Raw genomic sequence first — 23789 nt, 5'->3', positions numbered from 1 at the left:
GCGGGTGGAATTGATTCTGCATCAGGATAATTGGGATGGGACTAAATTACTTCATGAAATCCAAGCCAGCCTTGCTTTGCGAGGTTATACAGGACTAAGTGACGAGATGGCAGGTGCAGAACAGGAAACCTTTCAGTTCGTTGGACGTATCCTGCACAGGAACTGACAGTTCTGTAGTAAACTTGAAAAACTCAGAATCAATATAGTTGTAGTGTTTATTTTATTTATTTTACCTGTAGCAGTAACTCTGAAACTGTGTTTTTCTTGCTTTGCTTGCGCTATTTTGCATGTGTGATTCTTTGCCACCCAATAGCTGTTTAAAAAAAAAAAAACAACTTCAGCTAAATAAAGCTTTTATACTTCATTATAAATTCTGGGTAGGATCATGCACGTGGCTTCTTCTGTAAGGAGGTGTAAAAGACAGTTTCAGTATAAAATACTGAATGCTGGAGTAATTTCTTCTGTTGGTAACTTAGGAGCACAACTTCAGGTGATAAATGGAGCAGCGGTGCCAGCGGGTGTCTCAAGAGCAGCAGAGCTGTCCCAGCAGACCCACTCCTCTTTTGGGGAATCTTTTCCCTGGCAGCGTGTCCGACCGTAAGGGTGATTTTGATCCCTTTGAGGAGAGACAGGAATGAGAGGAGGGCAGATATGAACAGAAACAGAGCTGTGATGTCATGCAGAGCTTCCTTAGTCCTTACACAGTGAATCCGAAGCCATTCCTTGCTGTTTGCCAGCATAATTTTACCCCCAGCCACTTCTCTCTCGAGTTGTTTCTTGCTGGCGCCCTGCAGCCCCACTCCAAACAGTCTTGTAGGGTGTAATCTGTGAAATGCTGTGCGCGGGGCTCAAATCCTGCTTAAGCAAGTTATGTCTGAGAATTTCTTAACTTTTAAGTGCGAACCTCTGACCTTGAGCGTTTGATGCCTTTTCTCCACTCAGGTGAGCACTTCTTCACCTTCCTTACAGCTGTACCCACTAGTAAATGTCCCTCTGTAGCAGCTGAGGAGATCGTTGGAGTAGCTGCGTTCTTCAACCCGGACTCACCAAAGGCACCTCAGCACTATCGAGTTACTAGGGAAAGCAATTTGGAGATCCCATGCCAATATGAGTTGTAAAAAATGAAGTATTAATTTATCTTTATGGAAGTTATGCCCATCAGGTTTAGTAAGGTATTTTACGGATAAAAGGTGAGTGGCTTTAGGCTTTTGTTACGCTGAATGAAAAGAGGGCAATATTATAACTTGTAAATAGCAAAGGTTGTGAATGCCAACAGATACATTTTTCATATAGTTCATATCTGCTGTGCTAGGTGCTGCTAGTTTGGCATTGAATCACACACACACTGTGGTCTAAGTCTTGTGGAGTCTTTCTGGAACCAAGGCTGAGGTTTTAGGTTGCAGGAAAGTGAAAGATCAAGACCTGAGTTTTATAACTTTGATGGGAAAATAGGTTTATCATTTTATTTTTCTGAGGGGGAAAAAGATTAATCTCCCTGATGAAAATGCCATAGTGCCCCAGCATGTGCCTGTCGCCCTGCTGGGCTAGTGAGTGCCAGCGATGAGGGAAACCAGCCCTGGCTTCAGAACTCCTCTTCTCCCCATTGCCCATTAATGGTTAAGCACCATCAGCAACTTAAAGCACTTACTCTTAAATTGTCACCTTTAGCACTCTGCAGTTCTTCCTTTTTATAGGACCTAATCCTGGGGTGAGTTTCCTGGACTCAGCACCTGGCAGGGCTGAGCACACCACAGTTTGGAAGGTGGGTAATGAGTCGGGTTCTGGTTTCTCGACTGACAGCAGAAGCACTTGGCCACAGAATCGCTGAGCTGCTGCGGCCCCTGCTCTGTTGAGCATAGCTTGGTGATATCCAGCGGGGGGGGCCTGCAACTTGGACTTTTCCTCATTGTTTGATTTATGTTTTGGCCCCATTCAAAGTAAAAGAAAAAACCTGTAATTAGGTGAAGTTTCCAAAGCAGAGCCATTAATTTAAGCACAAAATCCACAGAACTGTGGGAATTAGTTTATGCAACCAACACACACACTGACATTTCCCAGTGGGATAGAAGTTGATGAACACAGTGAATTGGTTTTTCCCCTCCAGACAGACTCATCTTGGAGAGGTTGCTGCTATCACCTGCTAATCAGTAAACATGTGGGTGTTTTATTTATCCTTTCAAAGAACTTAAATCCCTCACAAAACAAATGGGACAATGCTTGTGCTTTATTGCCCTGCTTGTTGTGTTCTGTGTTTGAGCCCTGGTGCAGCCAGTGCGGCCCCTGTATCAAGGCTGGGTTACTCAGCTGTAACTCTGCTTTATTTACCCACTGCCAGTTTCCCCCAGTGTTTTCCCAGACGTGCTAATGATACTGGTAGTGTCAGCCCTGCGCTGCTGGACCTCGCTCCCTTGTCCCGATGAAAAGGACGTGGGGCTGGTGCAGATCCTAACGACAGTTTTCAGACCAGATATAGCCAGAATGTTGCTCTCATCTTGAATAAGGAAGTGATACGGTTTTGATAGATCACATCGTCAGAGAATCCCTGTTTTCTCTCGTAAGGATGATTGCTTTGATTTTATGATAGGAAATTTGGAAATAGTTTGAAAAGTATTTCTGAGAGCGTGTCGATAGGCGACCAGCATAACTGCTTTAGAGCAAAACTGTCTCACTTTTTAAGTTTCAGCATTAAGCATGGTTAATGTTAACGTCGACAGCAAGACCATCTCGCTAATGCATTTGGTATTTAGCCCAAAGTGTCGTCTTTTCCTGATTTGGGTGCCAGAACTCCTTTCTGTTGAAACACTGGCTTCCGGCATCTCTGTCAGTACAATGCTTTGTCAGTCCAGAAGTTTGTGTCATACTGAAGATTGAAATGTCTTAAAAATTAACATGGTACCTGTATTTTTAAACAAGTATATAGGCAAAAAGGTTGGATAAACCAATGAGGGTTTCATAGAAGTGTGGCAATATTACATAAACAAGCAAAACTTTTAATTTTGCCTGCGTGAGTAGAATAATGAGGATAGTCTGGATCAGGCTGCCACAAAGTTATTGCTTTTGACAGGAACTCTTCAGTGAGACACTGAGGTGATCAGAAAATCAAATTCACACCAGAAAGCCAGCTGACATCACCGTCAGCAATTTCATGCTTGTCCATCACGGCGCTCCAGTCGGGCTTTTTGACAGCTCTAATGCTACGATTGCAACATCAGCTGGGAGCAACAGATACAGCTGGGCGTCCTCTGCAGAGGAATCGAAGTCTAGATTGTCTTGTCTGATAATTGCGTCAGGAAGCAAAGGCTCCATGCCAAACACCAGAAAACATCTGCCATCAACACAGAATAGAAGGCAGGGAAAGCCAGCACGGCCTTCAGATGCTGTAACAGTCGGGAACTGGTCAACAGCTCATAAAAACGAAGGGAAAACAAAACATAAAGCCTTGTTGGGTGGCTGTGATTTCAACAGAAGTTGATGAGTTTAAGCCCAACAGACTTTTCGAGGGTTTCGGTTGGGCTCTCTGTTACCTTTTGTACTAACTTCTGCTTGAAAGCATCTGTTTGGACGTGGAAGGGATGCAGCACTTTGCTGGGGAAGACAAATGAATAATGACGGAAGGAAATACAGGAGGGTGGCAGAAGGAAACTATTCATCAAAAGGGTAGTGATGCTAAAACACAAAATGTTCATGTGAGAACTAAAACTGTGTTTAAAAAAATGCTTCTTCGTACTGTGAAAGGAAAGGTGAAGTTGTGGAATGGGCGAATCCTCCTGGACCGCAGCTCCTCGGGTGTCAGCTGTGTTAAACGTGGTGGGACACCAGAGCTGGTCAGCGGTCGTGTGCTCTCTGGCACTGGGTAGGAGTGGCAGCCCATGGGTTAACAGGGTTTTTATTGCTGTTTCTCTATGGTCTTCTCAAAGACCTTCAGTTTCTGTAGTTCTGTTCTGGAAGGAGACCTTCTTTGTTTTTAACAGTTATTAAAAATAGCACCCTGTCCCACAGAGCATCACATAAACCAGCAAGCTCCTCCTCTCCCCCCACAACACCCTGTACCCCAGTCAGGTGAACAAGCCCTGAACGTTTCTTGTAATTACTGTTCTACTTCTGGTATTTTTTTACATATCCATGAAAAGGGTCTTGAAGATATTTTTTAGGGGAAAAAAAGAAAAAAGAGACCACCTAGTCTAGTTCATTACTGAGATACTGTTTCTTGTCCTATGTGCATGACTGATTGTAATAAACTCACGCCTGAAAGTCCTGAGCTGACAGGTAGGACCAAGACTGTCTGCGTCTTTCCAGGCTTCCTCCTCTCCTTTTCATCCTTCTCAGCCTTGTGTTTCTCAATGCGCAAATGATATTTTACAGTCTGGATCTTCAGATCTACAGGCTTTAGTTTTAGAGTATGAATTCACCTCCGTTAATTGCGAGCTGTATTTAATATTTATGCTAAAAGGACGTGAGGAGTGTTTGAATGAGCATGTTCTCCTTTGAAAAAAAGGAGCTGAAAAATTACCAACCGCTCTGGTTGCAGTGTCTTGTAAAGATGCCAGCAGGCAGAACGTGATTTAAGGTGCACATTTTTGCAAATCAGCGCCTTCGTAACAACACTGAAAGGAGAGAGAAAGAGGTGTGGGAGGATCCGTGTTAAGATTAATATAGCCTCTTATCTTTACTTAGTGCGGAAGTTCCCGAAAAGGATGAGTGTGTCAGATCACTGGTTCTTTCTTAATATTTTTTTCTCCTTTTGCTTGCTTTTCTTTGCTGTTGTCCTTATGTACACGATGCCATTCAGTGTATCCATCTTGCCTATTGGCTTGAGATGGTGAATATTAATTGAGCAGCATGATACCTGTTTTTCAAGCTTCGCAGATAAGCAAACCGTTTTTCTATTAAAGTGCTTCATCCTCTTTTGCTATGATATTTTAAGACTCTCTTATCTTTGCCTGTCATAGAAGAAAAACCTAAAAAGCCCAAACTTCTGAGACCTTGGCTTGATTTATAAACAGGCTTTCAATAGCAGATTTCTGTAGAGGTATGTATATGGTTGTCCTCTCGTAAACTCGGTTCTTTATTTCAATACATAGGCTTTAATTTTTTTTAAGCCATTGTGATTCTGGATTCTTAGTCTCTTTGCAGTTCTGGAGAAGAGAGGAAGAAACAGGCTTTTGTCCTTCAAAGGACAGTTGAAAGACTTTTTATTATTTGGCCTTGCTTCAAAAAGGCACTTTTGAGTATTACAAACTAGCTACTACATAGGCATCTTGAATTTAGCCTAGCAAAAATGTTTATGAAGTATTGGTGGTTTTTTAATGGTTTGTTTTTTTCTCAAACATAGAAATGTGCTCTCTTTCACATGCTTGTAGAGCTGGGAGTGGTAGCAGGGTGTCCACAACCAATGTTGTGATGATATTGAATACAAAATGTTTCCAAAAGCAAGGGTTGATTGCCAAGGGCTCTCAATCAGTTTTCCCTCTTTTTACCCAGCTGTGTGAATGTCAAATTCCTGGGACTTTTGTGCACTTTTATCTTGACAATGGTGTTACCTTAAAGTATAAGCTGTTTGAGGTGAGGTTATGAAATATATTCATAACCCTTCTTTAGGGAGGGGGTGCAGTACAGTCTGGTGTAACCTGGTGCCTGATCTTAACCACTAATAGTTAATAAGTTAATTTAAAAGTGTGTTAATGTTATGCTAGATTGCCTTGATTTTTTTTTTTCCTGTTTTTATCTGTCACTGAATGTTGAATAAAATTGTCATGTACTTGCTGAGTTCAAAGTAAACTCATTAACTGAAAAGGAGTGTGTACATAGTATAGCTGCAAGAACTTGGCCATGTTTCTTTTTGAAGACAAACTTTTTGCCATAGAATTTTTCACTGTCTGCTATGGGTCCATCTAGAAAAGACAAGACTGCATCCAGGTTTAACATGTTTGCAGAGGTGTTGGCCAGGTTTCTTTTATATTTGTGTTATTAATAAAAGGGGAACTAACTAGTTGGGGCGTAGGAAGAGGATGAGGCTGCTGCTGTTCTTATTCCATGAACGACAGATACCTGAACTTCTCTACCCTTCAGTCTGGTATTTTCGTTCCTTTTAAGGCTTGAAGCAAGAGCTGTGTCCCTTTTCCAGATGGGAGGGAAGGAACGTTTCAGAATGAGATGCGAGGTTTACAGAATATCTGTTTTATACAATTTTCTGTCTTTAAGAGGGAATTTTGTCCAGTTGGAAATGCACAGGGTATGGATTGGAGGAGTAAGGAAATTGTGCAGGGTTATTTTTGAGGCTGGCTAATGATGGAAACATATTTGACCTTCCTAAGGCTTTTTGAGTGTTAATAATCCCCCAGTGAAATGGATCGGAGTTCAGAGATGGGATAAACTCAGTCAAACCTGTGTTGTTACTGTTTGTGTGTGCACAATCCCACACACCAGTAGCAGACACATTTTGTTTATTCAGCTCTACAGTAAATGTTTTGTGTTTTCTTTTTCCAACATAACCAATTTATATACATGCTTCTATCTTAACTAGGTGCCTGCATCTTACAGAGTTTTGGGTTTGCACTTAAAATGATTATCTTACATTTTATGTTACTAGGCCAGGTACAAGCAGAGTCTTGATCCTACGGTGGATGAAGTTAAGAAGCTGTGTACATCCCTGCGTCGGAACGCCAAGGAAGAGCGGGTACTTTTCCACTACAATGGACACGGCGTCCCCAGGCCAACAGTAAATGGGGAGATCTGGGTCTTCAATAAGGTGCGTCCCTGTGAAGTGCTGCTGAACAGCTGAACTTTTTTCACTGCAGTGTAAATTACTGAAGTGTTCTCTTAGAGGAAACTGGATTTCCAGGGTTTCAGATGTGTTCACAGGTATTTGTCTGGCTCCCTGCTGACAGCTGTTTGCTTTGTTCATGTTCCTAAAGTTCTGTGAGACCAAGTAGGTTGTCCCTCACCTCCCGGCGGGGCAGAAGGGTCTTCTCTCAGGTGCACTAAAGCTCATTTGCAAAACACTGAAAAGCCAGTGACTTCCACTTGCTTCGTCTGCTTTCCAGAGGTAGCACCCCAGCTCCTTCGGGTCTGGGCAAACAGTGAGGCTCCTCGATGGGCTTGGCTTTGCTGCCTCACGTCACTGACTGATTATTAAGTTATTACCATGAAGTTTATGCTTAAAATGTCTACTAACTCTGAACAGCCATTGTTCAAACTACCTCGAGATGCTGCATGAGGGCAATAAACCGCATGGCCAGCTCTGCTTCCAGAGCACGGAGTACTGAAGAGCCTCCCAGTACAATATAATAGGTATCTTTTATTTTTTTAAAGACTTCTGTTACTCCTGCTGAGCCATGGTTTGGACATTTATGTAGATCCTGTGCAACACCCTGTGAGTGATTCCAAGTGTGACCTAAATGTACTTTGCTTTCCCTTTAGTTAAGCTGTTTAATGTCTGTTAATGGTAACTGATTTGGAATGGAGTCTTAGGAAGTGGAGAGATACTGTTTGTACCTGAAAAGTACATTCAGCTGGCATAGGACTTGCATTCATTATTATAGATATGCTTCTATTTTATTTTGGGGGCTTATTGAGCTTCTTTCCTCATACTTCACGTGTATTATTTTTGTAATTGAATGACCGTTCACTGGTAATTTGAAAGAGCAGGGTATAAGGGGAGGGGAGAAAATGCAAGAGGGCATCACTTTATTCTGATGCATCTATATTGGAGTCTTGATTAGTATTCTGACCAATTATTTATTGGTCGGAATACTAATTCATTTTGAAGCTGAATTTGGTGTTTAAGAACGAATAGGAGTGACCTTCTTCTTACTTAACAGCCAGTGGGGAAAAAAGAAGCCAGAAAGAATATTGGGCAGAATGTGTTACACATGGAAGAAGAGGAAATTACTGCTCAATGAAGTTGTGTTGTGCCAAATGCTTTGTTAAGAGCTTACTGAGTATTTGCCAGTTTCCCTGCAGTATCAGCTGGGGTAACGTGGTGTGGATGCCACTGATGATTAGGAGCTGAGGTCTTTCTGATTTATCTTACAAACGGTGAAAAAAAAATATTTGATTGTCATAGAGGTTCATGGGGAAAGTTGCAACTTAGTAATTTTTGCAGCATGTTACCAAATCTTGGCTTTTTTGGAGGGAAAGAATCAGGAGTGGAACTTTTAAGCAAAGGATTAAATTTAAGGAAACACTGAGGGGAAAATATCAGCAGTCTTTAGAAATCCAGTCCTAGGGAATTCAGTGTCGGATCTAAGCAGAGGGCCTGATGAGGCTCAGTATTATAGCCCTCTTGAATTGAAATAGTAGAGGTACTGAAATTTGACTGTGCTGACATTTTAAAATCAGATTTAAAACGTTCATTGTATGCACTTGCAGTCTCAGTTATAAGAGTGTGAAGGCAGAGCTGAAAGGGACCTTGAGATCAGCCAAATGAGGGGCCAAAAAGAGTGAAACAGGCCTTGCTGGTGGATGTGGCATGTCACAGGCTGACCTGTGTGTGCTGAAGCAAATACAATTTGGGGGGTTTATCCTGGCTTCCCGTGGGGCGAGGTTGAGCAGCCTGGTGCTGTTCCCCGGAGCGTGTGGTCCCGGTGAGCCGCGGGCTGTTCGCGAGGCTTCGGTGCAGGCGCTGCGGGAGAGGAGAGGGCAGGGGCCAAACAGGGTTGGATTCCAGGAGAGGCGACAGCAGTGGAATTTCGAGTCTGTCCAGACATTTCAATCTGCTTTTGTTCTCACTCTTGTTTTTCCTTTCCTCTTTTTCCTCCTATAAAATCGGTGTGCAGCCATCACGGGGCTGGTGACAGCGGGTGCTGCCGTCCCCGTGGCCAGCCTGCACCCAGCACCCACGGGTGGGGGTTAGCTTTCCAGGGTGCACGCACGAGCAGAGCCAGTGCTGCCTCTTTTCTGCAGGTTTACTGTGAGGGGAGAGCTTTGCGGTGCTGTTGGGAGCTGCCATCAGAGAGCCTGGAAGCTTAGAGGACCTTAGTACCTGTTCAGTTTTTTTCTTTTTCACCCGTGTCCCCTGTAACAACAGCTGTCTTTGGAAATCTACTCTGGCTGTCACAACGCTTGGGTTTGTTTGTTCCTCGTGTTTTGTGAGAGGCTACAACTTTCAGGTTGTGGTGCCAGGAGTGTCATAGTGGTGTCAGAACACCCCAAGCCATTCTGTGGTTGGGGTTGGAGGAGGTGTGCTGCGGCTGGCGGGAGGGGACGTGGCTGCTCGTAAGCATCGCTCCTGTAGCACCAGAGATTATTTAAATCTCCCAACATGTGCCAGCAGGCTATCAGAGACAGCGAATAGATGTAGTGGTGTAGGAGCACTTTGTAATGATGCTGGAGAAAGTTCACAGTGTGTTAGATCTTTGTTAAGATCCCCTTAATTTCTCAGGAGTTGGTATTTCAAAATTAGTTTAGACCTTTGCCCTTGTATGGTTGGTGCTTTGTCTGAACTGACGTTTTAAAGTGGTAATACAAGGGGAATGCTTTTCATATGCTTTATTATCTACTCTGAAATACTGGCTGCTTATGTAGCTGATTGAATTAGTTGACAAAGGGCCTGGCAGATGGACTGATGCATTCAGGAGGGTGTCAGAGGAGCTCCTGGATGGGTGCTCCCCCCCCCAGCTCCAACGTGGGGCTGTGGCGCTGTCACAGCATCAGCAGATTGTCCCCCAGCCCGGCTGGAGGGAGACCCTGAACTTGCAGCTAATCTCTGCCATGTGAGAAGCCTTCCCTGCACGGCAGTAGTGTGTTCAGGAGAGATTAAGCGTGGTATATTCTATATGTAGATTAAAAAAGATAAAACCTTCAGGAAGTATCATGTAGCGTGATTCACTTGAGCCGCACAGCTCAGTCACTCGGTTCAGTTAACAGCGCTACCGGAGAGGCGTGTGAGAGAGGAAGGAGTGTGGTGTGATCTGGATAAGGCACTCGAAAAGCTAGTAGCTAAACTAACTTGGTCTTTAAAAACCAAACCTGCCTTCTCTCCTACAGACAGGTTTTCCTTGAGTTTAATTTTTTAACAGATTTTGACAAGTTGTGCTTGCTGTAGTATAAACACTTCTGGTTACCTTCACCTTTCAGGGTTGACCTATGAAACAAGCCTCTCCTTTTGATATTTAATCTGGCCTGAGGGATGAAGAGGACAGTAGTAAATAAATAATCTGATACTCATCGTTTATTTTATTAGAATTTAAACTCACTTTCTATATATGCTTTGCAGAAGAGAAGACGGTAGCGAGGAGTGTCTGCCTGGGTGCCCTGTGGCACAGTGTGAGCGTGGGGAGCCGCCCACTCCTCTTCCCCGTGCCCTTCCTCCTCCCCTCGAAATTCAGAAATTACTTCAGCTCGGTAACTTTGTGGGGTCAGAGGCAGCATTAAGGGAAGCAGAAAGTATTTTCGGTTGTAATTTTTTTTTTCCTAGTTTTTAATCATAGCTGCTCAGCCAATGCAGTGCTGCTCCAAGGCAGCGCGTGAAGGCGTTTGTAGCACTTCATTAATTTTTGCTTTGCAGCTCAACAGACAAAACATTCCTGAACTCTTTTGATTAGAGAGATAATAAGATGTATGAAAAGAACTGGGGATGGATTCCCATAGGTTCATTGCCACGAGGTCCATTTCCTGAGATTTCTGAGGGTTTCCACAAAGTTCAGAAATCCCAGGACAGAAGCTGAACGCAGCAACCTTCTGAGGAAGATTTTTAGCTTTAGAGAAGTCTCTTTAGAGAATACTCTTCAAGCATTGTTTCATCTTTGATAGGAAAGGGAAAGGCAAATTGTACCATGCTCTGGAAGGAATGATTATTTTGAAAATGTCCTTTTCCTGGGTCTGTTGTGTCTTACTGTTATACAAAAAGGTGTGAAATGTGGCCAGTGTCAGGAGCAAATTCTGCTGCTCACGTGAGAATGTGAAACAGAAAATGTGCATCATCATTGTGTTCCTATTCAGTCCTTTGAAAACTATTTACGTATCACTCATCCTGCCCGCAGCTCTGCTGAAACATGCTCAATTTGACCAAATAAGGGCCAGGAGCTGCCATCCTCCCTCATGCCGTAGGTCGCCGTGGCTCGTTGATTTAGCTGGCTGCTCTCGTTGACAGGCGTTACAAGCCAGCGCTTCACTGCGGAATTGTACGTTATTGTACTGTAGGCTTCTGCTCTGGCTCGCTGTACAGTATTGGCGTACAAAGGAAGGGTTGAGGCAGTCCTTGTAAACTGGTTAATTTGGCATATTCTGGCATTTTGCCAGGTTTTGAAGATGCAATAACATGCTTTTCATCTATTTATTGTGAGTGCTGTTGGATTAATGAGGAGCAATGCTCTTTTTCTAGTTTTGCTTGCTACTATATTCTGAGAAAATCCCAATGTGGTTTCAAAAAGGTAAAAATCAAACCCCTCCTTCCCCCTGACTTCAAACATATTTATTCTGAAGTTCTGGGGAACTTTTTCTGTAAAATCTGAAGAATGTTTTTTTTTTTTAAAATGTTTCTGAGTTGTTCGTTAAGCAATGAAATCTGTTCAAAATCAGTTTCTAGTTTAGTTGTTTGTTGTGTCATTCCTTTAAACAGTCACAGAGGGATGGTGGGAGCTGTGTTAACAGAGCAGAAACTTTCCTGCTAAAAACCAAAGTCAATTCTGAGAACAAAACATACGGACACGTTCTTTCATACTCACAGCCCCAGCATGGCAGAGGCAAGATGAGCAAGCATCAAAAGATCACCCTGAGCAACCATGCTAGAAGACTATTATTTAACACTCCTTTTTTCTTCAAACTATCTCATTTACATATAATTAGCAAATTTGATAAGTTGTATGTGACCCCCACGGTAAAGTCGGAACATAAAATTCTTTCTGGTTGGAAATATGATGATATTAATCAGAGCTATAACCCAGTCTTAGCTGTAGCAATATGCATTGTAAATATAAAGTTAAACCAATGCATGCCCCAAACACCTCGTTGATTATATGTGTCAGAGCAGGATTTTTATGTGACTCACTGTGATTGGAATGTGCTTAAACTGAGTGATGTCCTTAAAAAAAAAGGTCTGGGCTAAGGGTGAGTTGTTTATGTATCATTCTATCCTGCAACACTTTGCAAAGCTCCTAACTGCCTAAAACTTTGGCTTTTATAAACAATTTTTCCTATTAATTTTAATGAAACAACCAAAACTTTTATATATGGGCAAAACTGGATTTTGAAATGACTTACCACTCCCTACCTTATCTAACATACGGTTTACGATCACTTCTATCTTTATATATGCTGATACGTGTCCTTGAAAATTTGATTTTTGTAAAAGTTTACTGGTTTTATTACAGCTATTTTAAGTCTCTTGAATTTAAATGGGAGTTATGATCCCATCCATCATTCTGCTGATGTTAATGGGAACATCCCAGCTTTTACTGTAGATTTTGGGCAGAGTTCAGTGCCGTACCAACATGAACAGGTTGCCCTCTGGCTGCAGATGGGAAGGATTATGCCGTCAGCCACTGCAGATTTGGTGGTGACTCTTCGCAGGCTTCAGTGGCAGAAATCTGCTTTAGTTTATATTTTCAAGTCCTGCCACTTAGTTTAGGGTGTGACCCTTCACAGCTAATTTTAAATGTCTGATTTTTGATCCTCATTGTATTTTAAGAAGCTCTTGCCTCCAATTATTTGCGGGTGTTAAGGTGGAAGGCAGGGAACAAAGTGCTTCATATTTACAGAAGCTGAATTGTTGGTACTTCATGCTGAAGCCATGCTTTGTTGGTTTTAATTTTATTGGATAATTCTGGAAGTTGCACAGAAGTTAAAGGGTATAATAAAGTTACAAAGCATCTTGTTAAACTAAGATGGTGTAGCTGCTGATGGGCTATGTAGTCATAATTATCAATCTTGATTTATTGATGGAGTTTTCAGTTTAAGACAATTCATGTTAAATTAAAGACATCTGGCTTACATCCTTTATCAGTGTTGCAGAAATTTGAGATAAAATTGGATGATTAAATGCTGGTTGGAGTTGTTAGCACATATCAAAGCACTCTCTGCTGAGTTTTAGAATTTTAGTTTAGTGTTTTAAACAATACCGCAAAAAAAAAAAATCTACTTGTCGTTTGTGTTGGAGTTGGGCTCATAGTCCTTGTTATTAGTAGGTGTTGATTGGTATTTGTATTGACTAATATGCCCAATGTGCAACCTAGGTTTTATTTCGTGATTTCAGAATTGGAATTTTTTGGTGTGTATTTAATTATCTCACCAATGAAGGTTCTGTTGCTTCTCTGACTCTTTGTAACTTGAGTGTTTTTTTTCCTTCTTACAGAACTATACTCAGTATATTCCTCTATCCATCTATGACCTGCAGACTTGGATGGGCAGCCCTTCCATTTTCGTCTACGATTGCTCTAATGCCGGCCTTATTGTCAAGTCCTTCAAGCAATTTGCACTACAGAGGGAGCAAGAGTTGGAGGTGAGATCACAGTCGGTGCAAAGGTTTCATTTGCGTTTGTGCCACAGGGTTAAGTGTAAGCTTGCTGTGCTACGTACAGCTGAAAAATATGTTTTAAATTACATTGGAAGGCAAATTAATTTGCAAATAATTTTGCCACTCTAATCTTTCTGGTTCAGTTTGCTATCCTATTAAACTTGGAACAATTTTTAATACAAGTGCTAATTAAATGGTAGTGTTAATAGAATCCATTTGTGCCCTAATGGTCTTTTTTGCTGAGATAAATGCTGAGGTGAACTAGACATATTTATTTTAGTTGCAAAAGCCTAGTATCTGGGTATGTATTTGGGTGCAGTTAGAATTTTGTGCTGTTGAAGTCAATGTGAAAATGTGAAACAAAATAAACCTCACACACAGAGGGATTGTCACGGGTGATTTCAGTTTCACAGAGTGCTTAAGTTGAGTGTGTTTCTAATGAAAAGCTGTCTTTCATTGCAAATGTCATTGCTGATAAATTTACTGAAGTAAATCTGAAATGCAGAGGGGAAGGTAAGAAGTCAGGATTCTTTGTGCAGCAACTTGGGATGGCAAGATTCCTCTCTGCCAGAAATTCCTGCTAGCTTTAGTTTACGTAGGAAACACATTTTTTAAAGGTTAACGTCCTATACTCTCACAGTTCTCAGACATTGTATTTAATAAAAAAAAAAAATCCAACTTCGAGGAAGGTATATTAGTTACTCAGGTAACTGTCTGTCACATGCAACCTTCAAGCAGATATTTATAGTATCCCTGGCTATAATTCCTTTCATTCTAAATTCCAGTTTTTGGAGATGCTTTTGTGGTGGAAATTCCATTCTACTGACAGAAAACAGCCTAATACCTCAAGAGATGCAGATCATTTCATTATTCCTTCTCTCCAGCCAGCGTTAATGCCGTATTTTGTAAAGATAAGAAACTTCTGTGGCTTGGGAAGAAGATGAATGGCAAGACATAGATCAGTAGTGTGGGTGACAGATGCCTTTGAAGGTTATTATCTTTTTAAGTCAAGGAAACTCTCTGGTGGTCATGTTCTGTTCTCCTTTTCCACATTTTCCTATCAGCCTGCTGCTTTCATTGTGATATTTTTCAGATCCTTTCTCTTCTGTTTGTACAATGCACCCTTCTGGATTTTTGTTTTGTTTTCTCATTCTGTTCCTAAGCTGGTTAAAGATGGGCCTAAATTTGCCTTCCCTTTCCCTGCCTGCTTCATGAATTTCCTTTTTTTCCCTTGGCTCTTGCTGAGCTCTAGAATGACTTTGAAGCTGTTTTGGAAGGAAGGCAGCCGCAGGTGTCTCTGGTTTCTGCTGTGAGACAGATAAATCGCTCAGGTGAAGCTTGTGCAGGAAAAGCTCCTCTCTGCAAGTCAGACAGACCAGACTGTCTGCAGACAAGGACGGCTGGTTACGGTGAGAAAGATGAGCACAAATAACAATGTCAGTCTTTATTTCAACAAAAATATTAAGTTCTGTTTGCTCTGGGTTTTTTTTTTTTTTTTTTTAAATATGTGAGAATACATGGGAAAGCTGCTTTAGTATTTCTTCTCTTTGCAGCACAGGTTAAAACTCCCAGTTAATTTGATTATGAAAAAACTTTCCGGCTGATATGTCAGCTTTCCATTCGGTATCTTTAGATTTCTTTAGCTCCTGACGACTCACTGAGACAACTGCTTATTATTAATAGAAAGCAGAATACTGGGTAACAGATAGAAAAGTGCTTACAGTGTCATACAAAGCATGGATAAGAATTCATTTGGAACACTATAATTTATTGAATTGTTCAAATTCATGAAAAGTGATGTAAAGCTGGAACTGGTACTCAAGAGGGGCTGCTAGAGTGATCAAGATAATTGTTGGCCCATCTTACTGGAAGAAGATTAGAGGAGTTGCCGTTCTCTTAATCTGTCAGAGTGAAGGTTGAGGGAAACCGTGGCTGTTTATTTTACTTTTTTCAGGATCCCTTTTTTTTTTTTTTTTTGGGTAGCACAGAGCACTGGCCAGGTGCCATCAGATTATACATAGTTTCACTAGAAACATGAAAATTAATTACAACGTATTTACAGCTATGTTTGCAACCCCATTATATTGGGTTTTCATTGTTCATGGAATATAAAGGCTGGTACTCTTTCTTAATGTAAAATCTAAATCTTGTTCAGCCTCCAAAGAGAGGAAGCACAAAAAGAAATGATAACTTGGAAGTGATGGAAAAGCAGTTAATGCTTCTCTAAGGTGCCTGAGAAAAGATAATGGTACAGCGCTGCATGGTACATTGTTGTCTTAGAGAGCTGCCTCCAAAATGGCACTTGAATAGTAAATACATATTTTTTTCCTTTTATTAGTAAATAAAGTATGGCCAGTGTGTGCCAGTGAAGAGCTGTGTAGATAGGAAGAAGTGTGTCGGTTTCAGTAAGACAACAACTTTGTTTACCAGAGGTAGGGTCTGTCATATCTTAACCTGGTGGACAGATTAAAAATCTCTCTTACCTTGGGCAAGACTGCTCCTCTGCGGGGCGCGAGGGGGGAAGGCAGGAGATCTTGCTCTGAAGATGCCAGAGGCAGTTCAGCTGTAACTGGTTTTTGGCGGGATGGGGAATGGGCAGATGTGGAGATAATTTTGTCATTTGATTATAGCTTTGTATTGTGTAATTATAGAGCAGTAATTAACCTAACAAAGTCTACCAATCCCCACCATTCTTAATATGTCACAGTGTTTCCAAACTTGTAAGTTAAATGCTGTTGCTATAAGGACTGGGGTTTTCCTGGACTGTGATAGACTTGACTGTTTGAGAGAAATAGCTGTGAATTGTTTTAATTATCAACTGGATGGGCAGTTAAGGATTTGGTTTAGTATCTGGCTAAACAAAGTACATATTTTGCAGATAGGAAACACCCTCTTAGCAGCATGAGGTGGACATGATGTGGCACAGTATGAAGTGTGATAAATTTAAAAGTTCATTTTTGAACTTTTGTTGATCCTGCCGTTATTTGTTTTGGGTTTGTCCCGATATTTGTAATAGAAGGCTGTCATTTTCCTTACCCAAAAGACATTTTTCAGACCTGGAAACTGACCCCAGCTTTTAGAAACGGGAATTCCTGCTGTTGCTTTCCTGGTTGTTGTCCCCTTTGGTGTCACGCCGCGGGATACGGTGAGGGTGGTGGCGGGACCTCAGGCCGCTGAGGAAGCTGAAGCGATGCCTGGGAGCAGGCAGTGGCCGGGTTAGAAAACACCTCGTTGTGCCTCCTTGGAGCTCCACGCTCTGCTTGGAACGGGCGCTGGGAGGGTGGCACGGGATGCTGTTAATTATCTCGTTAGCTAGCTCTGATGGTTCTGTGAGCGCGTATAAATACACCGTGATTCTGGAGAATTAAGCAGGCGCTCGAAGTGTGCTGTGCTGACAATGACAGAACAGTCGGCTGGTTATTTCTGATTAATTTTCTGTGTAATTGTGACATGGCGTTTCCTCTGACTCATACTTGTGCCATACAGAAAAAGGCTGCTGGCTTAAGGGCGCATTTGAGATGTACAGAAGTGAAAGCTGAAATACGTCTCCTAGATGTGTGCTTTGCTGCACGAGATACAACTTCTTGATTTTTCAACTTTATTGCTTGAATTTTTCAACAGCGTACCGAACAGCTGCATACAAACTTGTTTTGTTCTTGCCTGGGTAGGAATTGGGTGTTGCGGTGGGAGTGCCTGTTCGGCTTCCCCTCCAGCAGGGTACATGACTAACTAGTCCTAATTGGAGCTGAGGAACCCACATTTTTTATTTTTCCATCTGCAACATTAATTCTCAAAAAATTAGCTTAACGACAGCACAGCAGAATGTTATCTGGCATTAGCATCATGTCTGGGGGGAGAGTTTTTCTAAGCCACCATCTGCTGGGAGAGAGGAACATCTCCTTTCCTGTAGCTGCATTAATGCTTCCACTGGGGAGGAGGATTCTCCCCGCAGGAGTTGTGTGAAGCTGGCAGGTCTGGTCAGCACTTGAAATAACAACTCCTGGTTTCTGTCTTGGGGCAGAGTTCCTCCCAAGTTTACCTTGAACATGTCTGTTCATTCCAAAAAGGGCTGGCTTTCTATCAAGTGCTTGTTTCTCGGTTTAATTATATAGGTACATAAATGTTTTCAGTAGCAGTGGTTTAAAATACATATGTTGTTTCCCTTTCTGATAATTACAAGCAGTAATACTTGCAAATCCATTGGCTCATCCTCCGGATAGTCAGAGCGCTTGCAAGTAGCAAACCTGAGTGCTCCTTAGCTTGGGCAGCTAGAATTTGTTTTCAGAACAAATTAATTACCACCATCTTACAGAAACGATAGCATTTTTCAGTATAATTGATAAATTACCACTATTATTTTGTCTGAAAGGCTGGGGATTGTCAGTTGCCGTGAAATAACAGTAAGTAACACAATAAGTGCTCTGCTGATGGGGAGGAATTTTTACTACAAAGCTTACACGGGACAATATGCATCACTTTGCCTTGAGACTGTGTTTCTGCTGGAAGACGTTGCGAGTTAGTTATGACCTGCTGCAAGGTCTGCATCTAACTGGTTGCTTACAGAAACATATTAAAAAACCAACAGTTAAAGATTGTAGATAAATGCGTATTGATAATTTTGATAACTTTTCATATATGGTAACTTTACATAGTTTATTTACTATTCTTAAGAGTTGTGAATGAATACATTTTTGCCAGTTGATGCTTTTAAATCTTTCTTTAGCCTTCAACTTTTTCCATATCTTGCCCTGAATAAAAGTTACATTTAAGAGGGAACCAAGCAGTCTAGAAAACATCACTTCAGTGGATGTTCTAAGGATGCAAAAAGGGGTTTACTTGACCTTTTTTTTTTTTTTCCCTCTCTCCCCTTCCTTTCTTTTACTTGTAAAAGAATGTTTTGCTACATCGCTATTCCATGAAGTCTGACAAGATCTGTAATTACTAGCTGGTATTCTATGTTCATTTTATGGCTGTTAATAGTTCATCTCCTAATGGACACACATTTACAGTGCACGTGTCACAGCTTCTGTAGTTCATCGTACTGTGCAGCAGCCAAGAGTTGAGCAGGTCTTGGAGTATGAGCTACTTCCCCGTCAGAACTGAGGGGCACTACCAGATCATGACAAATGTCAAGTCGTCAGTGTTTCACACTACTCAGAAAGCAGAAAATCCATCTAAATGTACTTCCCACCTACGGAGCCCATTTATGAGGATGCCCAGGGGGCAAGTCTTTCTCTAGGAAATGAACAGCCGTAGCTAAGCACTTTGACTGCTTTATATTTATAAATCTGTGAAGAGCTAATGCTTTTCCACACTGTCTCTCATGCCTCTCCCCTCAAATGAAATATCTCTCCAGTATTTTAATTACCTCTTTTTTGTTATTAGCATGCAGCTTTAATTTTATTGAGAGTAAATATCACTAGAGGACAAGTGATGAATTGAGGGTGGCTTCATTTCCACCCAAGGAATGAATCTTTGCTGAGAGCAGCACGACTCAGCTGTGAGCAAGGACAGGTCTTAGCTAATTTGGACAACTTGAGAAAGCCAAAGTGTGTCACTGCTGCCTCTGGAATTAGAATGGAATATTTAAAGAATCAAAAAACTTAATAGGCTGCAGAATTTGTGAAATAGCATCTGAAACTTCTCCATAGCTTATCAGATTGCTTTGCTAGACAAGAGGTGTGTGATTGTGCCAGGCTCTGGGTTTGTAACAGAAGTATTCTGTTCCCCATCGACCCTTCTAGGACACCAAATGGAGTTCCTCTGCACATAGACAGAATTTTTCACATGTCAAGATGGTAAAGAATTAGTTTATTAGTCAACTGTATCGCCTTACTCAGTTGGCAAAAAAAATGAAACTGGCTGAAGTGTTGGTCTTTGAAAGAATGTCCTTCTGTTAACTTGGTAACACAGCATATAGATCACCTTGATGGGTCTTTGCTCTCTAACTCTTCCATGAAAGGGCAGTGAAGACACCGCATGTGTTACATTTCTTTCCCCTATTCCTTTAAGAATCATAGATCAAAGTTTTGGGTGGCTGAAGTGTTTATTTTGTTTATCTGTTTCACAAAGGCACTGGAGAGATTATCTGTGTTTTTCATTCTGAATTATTAGTCTCAAAAATAATAATCAAAATTTTAATTAGGAGAATCACTGTGGTTTTGAAAAATGGGAATATTGGTATATATGGTATTTCTGCTTTACAGACTGATGTTTGGACAGATTGATTGCCATAGTGCAGGTCAGAATTTTAGAAACTCCACTCTTTCACAGCAGACTTGACCCTGATTTTAAAAAAGTGCTGAATATGCCCGTGTAGGTGTTTGCTCTGTTTCCCATTCTTTCTTGCCTTTTGAAAATTAATCTACAGCATGTGGAATGAAAGAGTTGAGTAACATTTATGCAGAGCTGGTTCTTGTCTGCAGATGCACAAATACCATCGGACCGATGGGCTCCAGCAGTCCATGGCTGGCATGAAATCTGCACTAACATGCCTCTCAGTTCTGAGTATTTTAAACAGGTGATTGTGCCCAATTAAATATAAACCAATCGAGCCTTGGAAACTCATGTCTTTTATAACAGTTCTAGATCTTGAGATGCAAAGGCTTTCCTTTAGAGTTATTTTTCAGTGTAACATTTGCTGCTTAGAGCAGAAATGACCATGTTTTTTCCATCCAGAAGAATATGCAAAAGGACCTTGAGCCCTTTTACTAAAGCACTGATTAAAACTTCTGTCTGCTGATATGTTAATATTTGCACTGCAGAAGGCAGTGCGCATTTCTTTTTCTCTTTGTGGTGGAAGATGACCTCTCTACTTGCATACGGTAATTTTCCCTCTTCCTTTTTCCAGCTTGACCTTTTTGCTCTAGTGAAGCAGAAAGACGTATGGGGAGAACACGGGGAGTTCACTATTCTTCTGGCTTACCAGCAAGAGTCATCTGTACGCTCCATGGCAGGAAATGCTGCCTAGTACAGCCAAATTAATTGTATTTTTCCATTTGAAGCTATTCTGCCATCTGTGGTGAATGGTTGTGAGCCACAGGAAGGATGGTTTTTACTTAAATGTAGAAGAAAGAATAATTAGCCCAACTTGCTTCTACAGTGCTTGATTCCAAGCTGGCAGATGTGAACTGAAGACTCTGAAGTGGTGATCACTGTTCAGTCTGTTGCAAGTTGCTGGTTTTGGTTTGTGGTGTTATGGTAAATACACTTAAATGCTGTTAGTTGTATGTGAGTTAAACTACAGCTGGTGCTACCGTAGCCGTACATTTCTCCGAATCCAGAGACCATCGAACTTGGACAGCTCTTCACTGGTTATTTACCAAACGGTATAGAAATGAACTTTACTGAATTCAGCACCTGAGTAATTTCCCTGATGTCTCCAGGTGGCTGCAATCAACCCAAACCATCCGCTTGCTCAAATGCCTTTGCCGCCATCGATGAAGAACTGCATCCAGCTGGCAGCGTGTGAAGCCAACGAGCTGCTCCCCATGATCCCTGATCTGCCAGCTGACCTCTTCACATCATGCCTTACTACGCCGATCAAAATCGCTCTGAGATGGTGAGTATCTTCCCCGATATTGAAGGCAAGCACGTAATTTTATGGCTTGTATGTTGAAATAATAGATTTGTTAATCCAAATGCTTCATCTAACCTAAAGTTTCTCTGCAATATTGAATTACAGGATTTGTATTATGCATTTGGGACAGCATTTTATTAATCAGAACTAGAAAGGTGAAAATAGTTATCTTCTACTTATTACAGTTTAGATTCCAGCTCAATATCTAGGTTTGTTCAGATTAAGGGATTTACTGTTCTGGGAATTAAATATCTGCTTCTTCAGAGAGCAGAAATAGTACATAGTGTGATACAACTTTTTGTAAATTGTCCTTTGTACAAATCATATTCCAAATATTGCAGTGGCTGTAAATAATACAGTAGTATTAAATAATGATGTAGTGAAAGAAATTGAGCGATAAACCAAAGAAAGATGTTGTGGAATGACATACCAAGTTAATTAGGCAGAAAGTTATAAAAGACTGCTACAGATAGCAGGAGCTTTCGAAGAGCAATATTTTTACCCAACAACAGAGACAATCACAAACAATTGTGGTGCCAGCAGAGGACACGGCACGAGGAATCCAGCGTGTGCACCCAGGTAGTACGTAGGTCCATCAGTTCGTTCCTGCTCTGATTGATCTGCTCACAGTTAACGTGTAGTCTGGGATGAAGAACTTCAGGTCACTTGCTAGGCTGGGTTAAAGCAGGCGGGACCTATCGACGCTGCAGACGATGGCAAGAGGTTGAGTCCCCACGGCTTCAAGAGTTCCTAGCTGTCTTCTAGAGATGCTCGTAATAACTTACAATTCTTATACTCTTTCTGACATATAAGCAACAAAGTAAGTGAATTAATTTGACCACATTCTGGTGACTGATACCTCTTGCTCACACGAGGGACAGCACAAGATCTGTTTAATTCTTTTGTCCCTTTTTTGATTTCGTGAGCTCACAGGGTATCTTCTCACAAAAGAGTCACAGCTTGTAAACACTGGCAGAAATCTTGGATAATTTTGAAAAGCAGGACTAAGAGCTTTGGCGACATTAGGAATATTTTCAAGGGGAGGTTTTGAGAGAGCTAGGGAGAAAATTATTTTTCTGACCCAGGTGCCATGGACCAGGAGTCTGAAGGAATGGGAGACAAGCCTAGAGCTTCATCAAGGAACTGCAAACTCTAAATAAGTTAGGCAGTGTGAGCTCCTCTCATAGCTTTAAAATCTTTTTCATCTTACTTTTTCTTTCTTCTGTTGTAAAAATGAAACGTTATGTTGTTTTTCTAAGATCCCAGGCTGGTTGCTATACTAACCACCCGTCAGAACTCACAAGTGAGCGCTGGCAGGTATGCAGCAGGATTGAGCCTGCTGATGAGCCCGAGACATCTGATCTCATCTAAACGAGAGAACGGTGTGCTTCCCTTTCGGGGGAGGTGGGAGGAGAGAGGAGGTTGAGGTCCAGTATAGCTGTTACGTGGCAGCTCTTCGCTGCTGGGGTGACTCTCTTGACATGGAGCTTTGCTACCTTGCTCTTCCCGATGCTGACGTGGTGCTGGTAGGCTAGCTCTGAGCTCAGCCTGCTGTCTGAAAATTCTCAAGCTGCCTGCATAAATCCTTGTCTTTTAAAAGCTAAAGAAAGTTACTATGTGGCAATATTCCTTTAGGGGAACTTTGAGAAATACTGTGTTTTATAACCAGGAAAATGTGGTTTCAGGGAACTACTTTTATCATCTGGCTGCTATCGGATCACTGCCCAAATGTGAAGGAGTTTTGATTTCTGCTGGTTTTATCTATGGAGAAAGACTTTGAAATGTAACTGAATGTTCCACCTGATTAGCTCAAGGGTGGGAGCAGATGACAATGAATGCAACTTGGTAAATACAAATGATGCTTTTTTAAACATTACTTGTTGAATGGAGTCTGCAGCAAATAAATAAATAAATAAATAAAGTGACACAGGATTCAGCAAATAGAGGTTTAAGTTCAAGTTCTACGGAGAATGTTTTCACTGAAACACCGTGTTACTGTGGAGAGAAGAATGAAACAATCGCTTCTCAGAGCGGGTACACTGAGGCTTGCGGATCTTCTGAACAACTCGTTATTGTGCATGTGTGTTAAATCGATACTGTGCGGACACAGTGACACCACTTAATTCTTGTTGTTTTCATGAATTTATTACATCTTTGTGAGAGTCCCTAGCGTGGGCTTTGATGCCTACCGAAGATTAACTGGTTTATAGCAAACTGGAGCTTTGTAAGTGAAGTGAAAGCTGTTGGCATTAGGACTTCAGGGTTCTCCTTCCCTTGTACTTACCAGAACCATTCTTCACAGTTTGTGCCGTATTTAAAGTGAAAATGCTGAGGCTCTGTAAGAGGGTTTTTTGGTGGGTTTTTTTTTTTTGGTCATGGTGGGTTTGGGGTTTTTTTTTTAATACAACAGTGTTTAATGCACAGTTTATATATACTGAGAAGGGGAGTTTTTGGATATTACGATCTGTTCAAGAATTTTCTGTTACTTCATCTCCATGGGAACGTGGCTGAGGGGGTGATCGGGGCAGGTTCTCAAGCAGAGCCACACCTGGCATAAGCATGAGATATCTCAGAGTTGTGTGTCCTTTGACAGGAAACGCGTTTGTGAAAATGCAGCTCAGGGGAAGGATTTAAAACTCTCAACCTTGGCTGTCGGGGGGTTGGCGCTGGTGGATGCCAGGCGACCTCCCGGATGGTAAAGCATCTCCTGCTACATCTCATCTAATGATTACGTGTGGTGCTTACTGCACAGAAAAA

The 23789-nt window shown here is 41.6% G+C and overlaps 1 protein-coding gene across 4 annotated transcripts in view; it reads left to right on the top strand.

Annotated features, from left to right (window-relative positions):
* Positions 1-23789, top strand: part of RPTOR (regulatory associated protein of MTOR complex 1) — a 157316-nt gene that overhangs the window by 37005 nt on the left and 96522 nt on the right. For all 4 annotated transcript variants that reach the window (XM_074847029.1, XM_074847028.1, XM_074847027.1 and 1 more), the window contains exons 4-6: positions 6590-6748; positions 13292-13438; positions 20839-21014. In XM_074847029.1, coding sequence (XP_074703130.1) covers positions 6590-6748; positions 13292-13438; positions 20839-21014 — 482 coding nt within the window. The remainder of the gene's footprint in view (positions 1-6589; positions 6749-13291; positions 13439-20838; positions 21015-23789) is intronic.

This window comes from Strix aluco, chromosome 21 (assembly GCF_031877795.1).
Source record: "Strix aluco isolate bStrAlu1 chromosome 21, bStrAlu1.hap1, whole genome shotgun sequence".
Taxonomy (NCBI): domain Eukaryota; kingdom Metazoa; phylum Chordata; class Aves; order Strigiformes; family Strigidae; genus Strix; species Strix aluco.
Note: the sequence above shows the minus strand (reverse complement) of the source record. Positions and strands in the feature narration are given on the sequence as shown.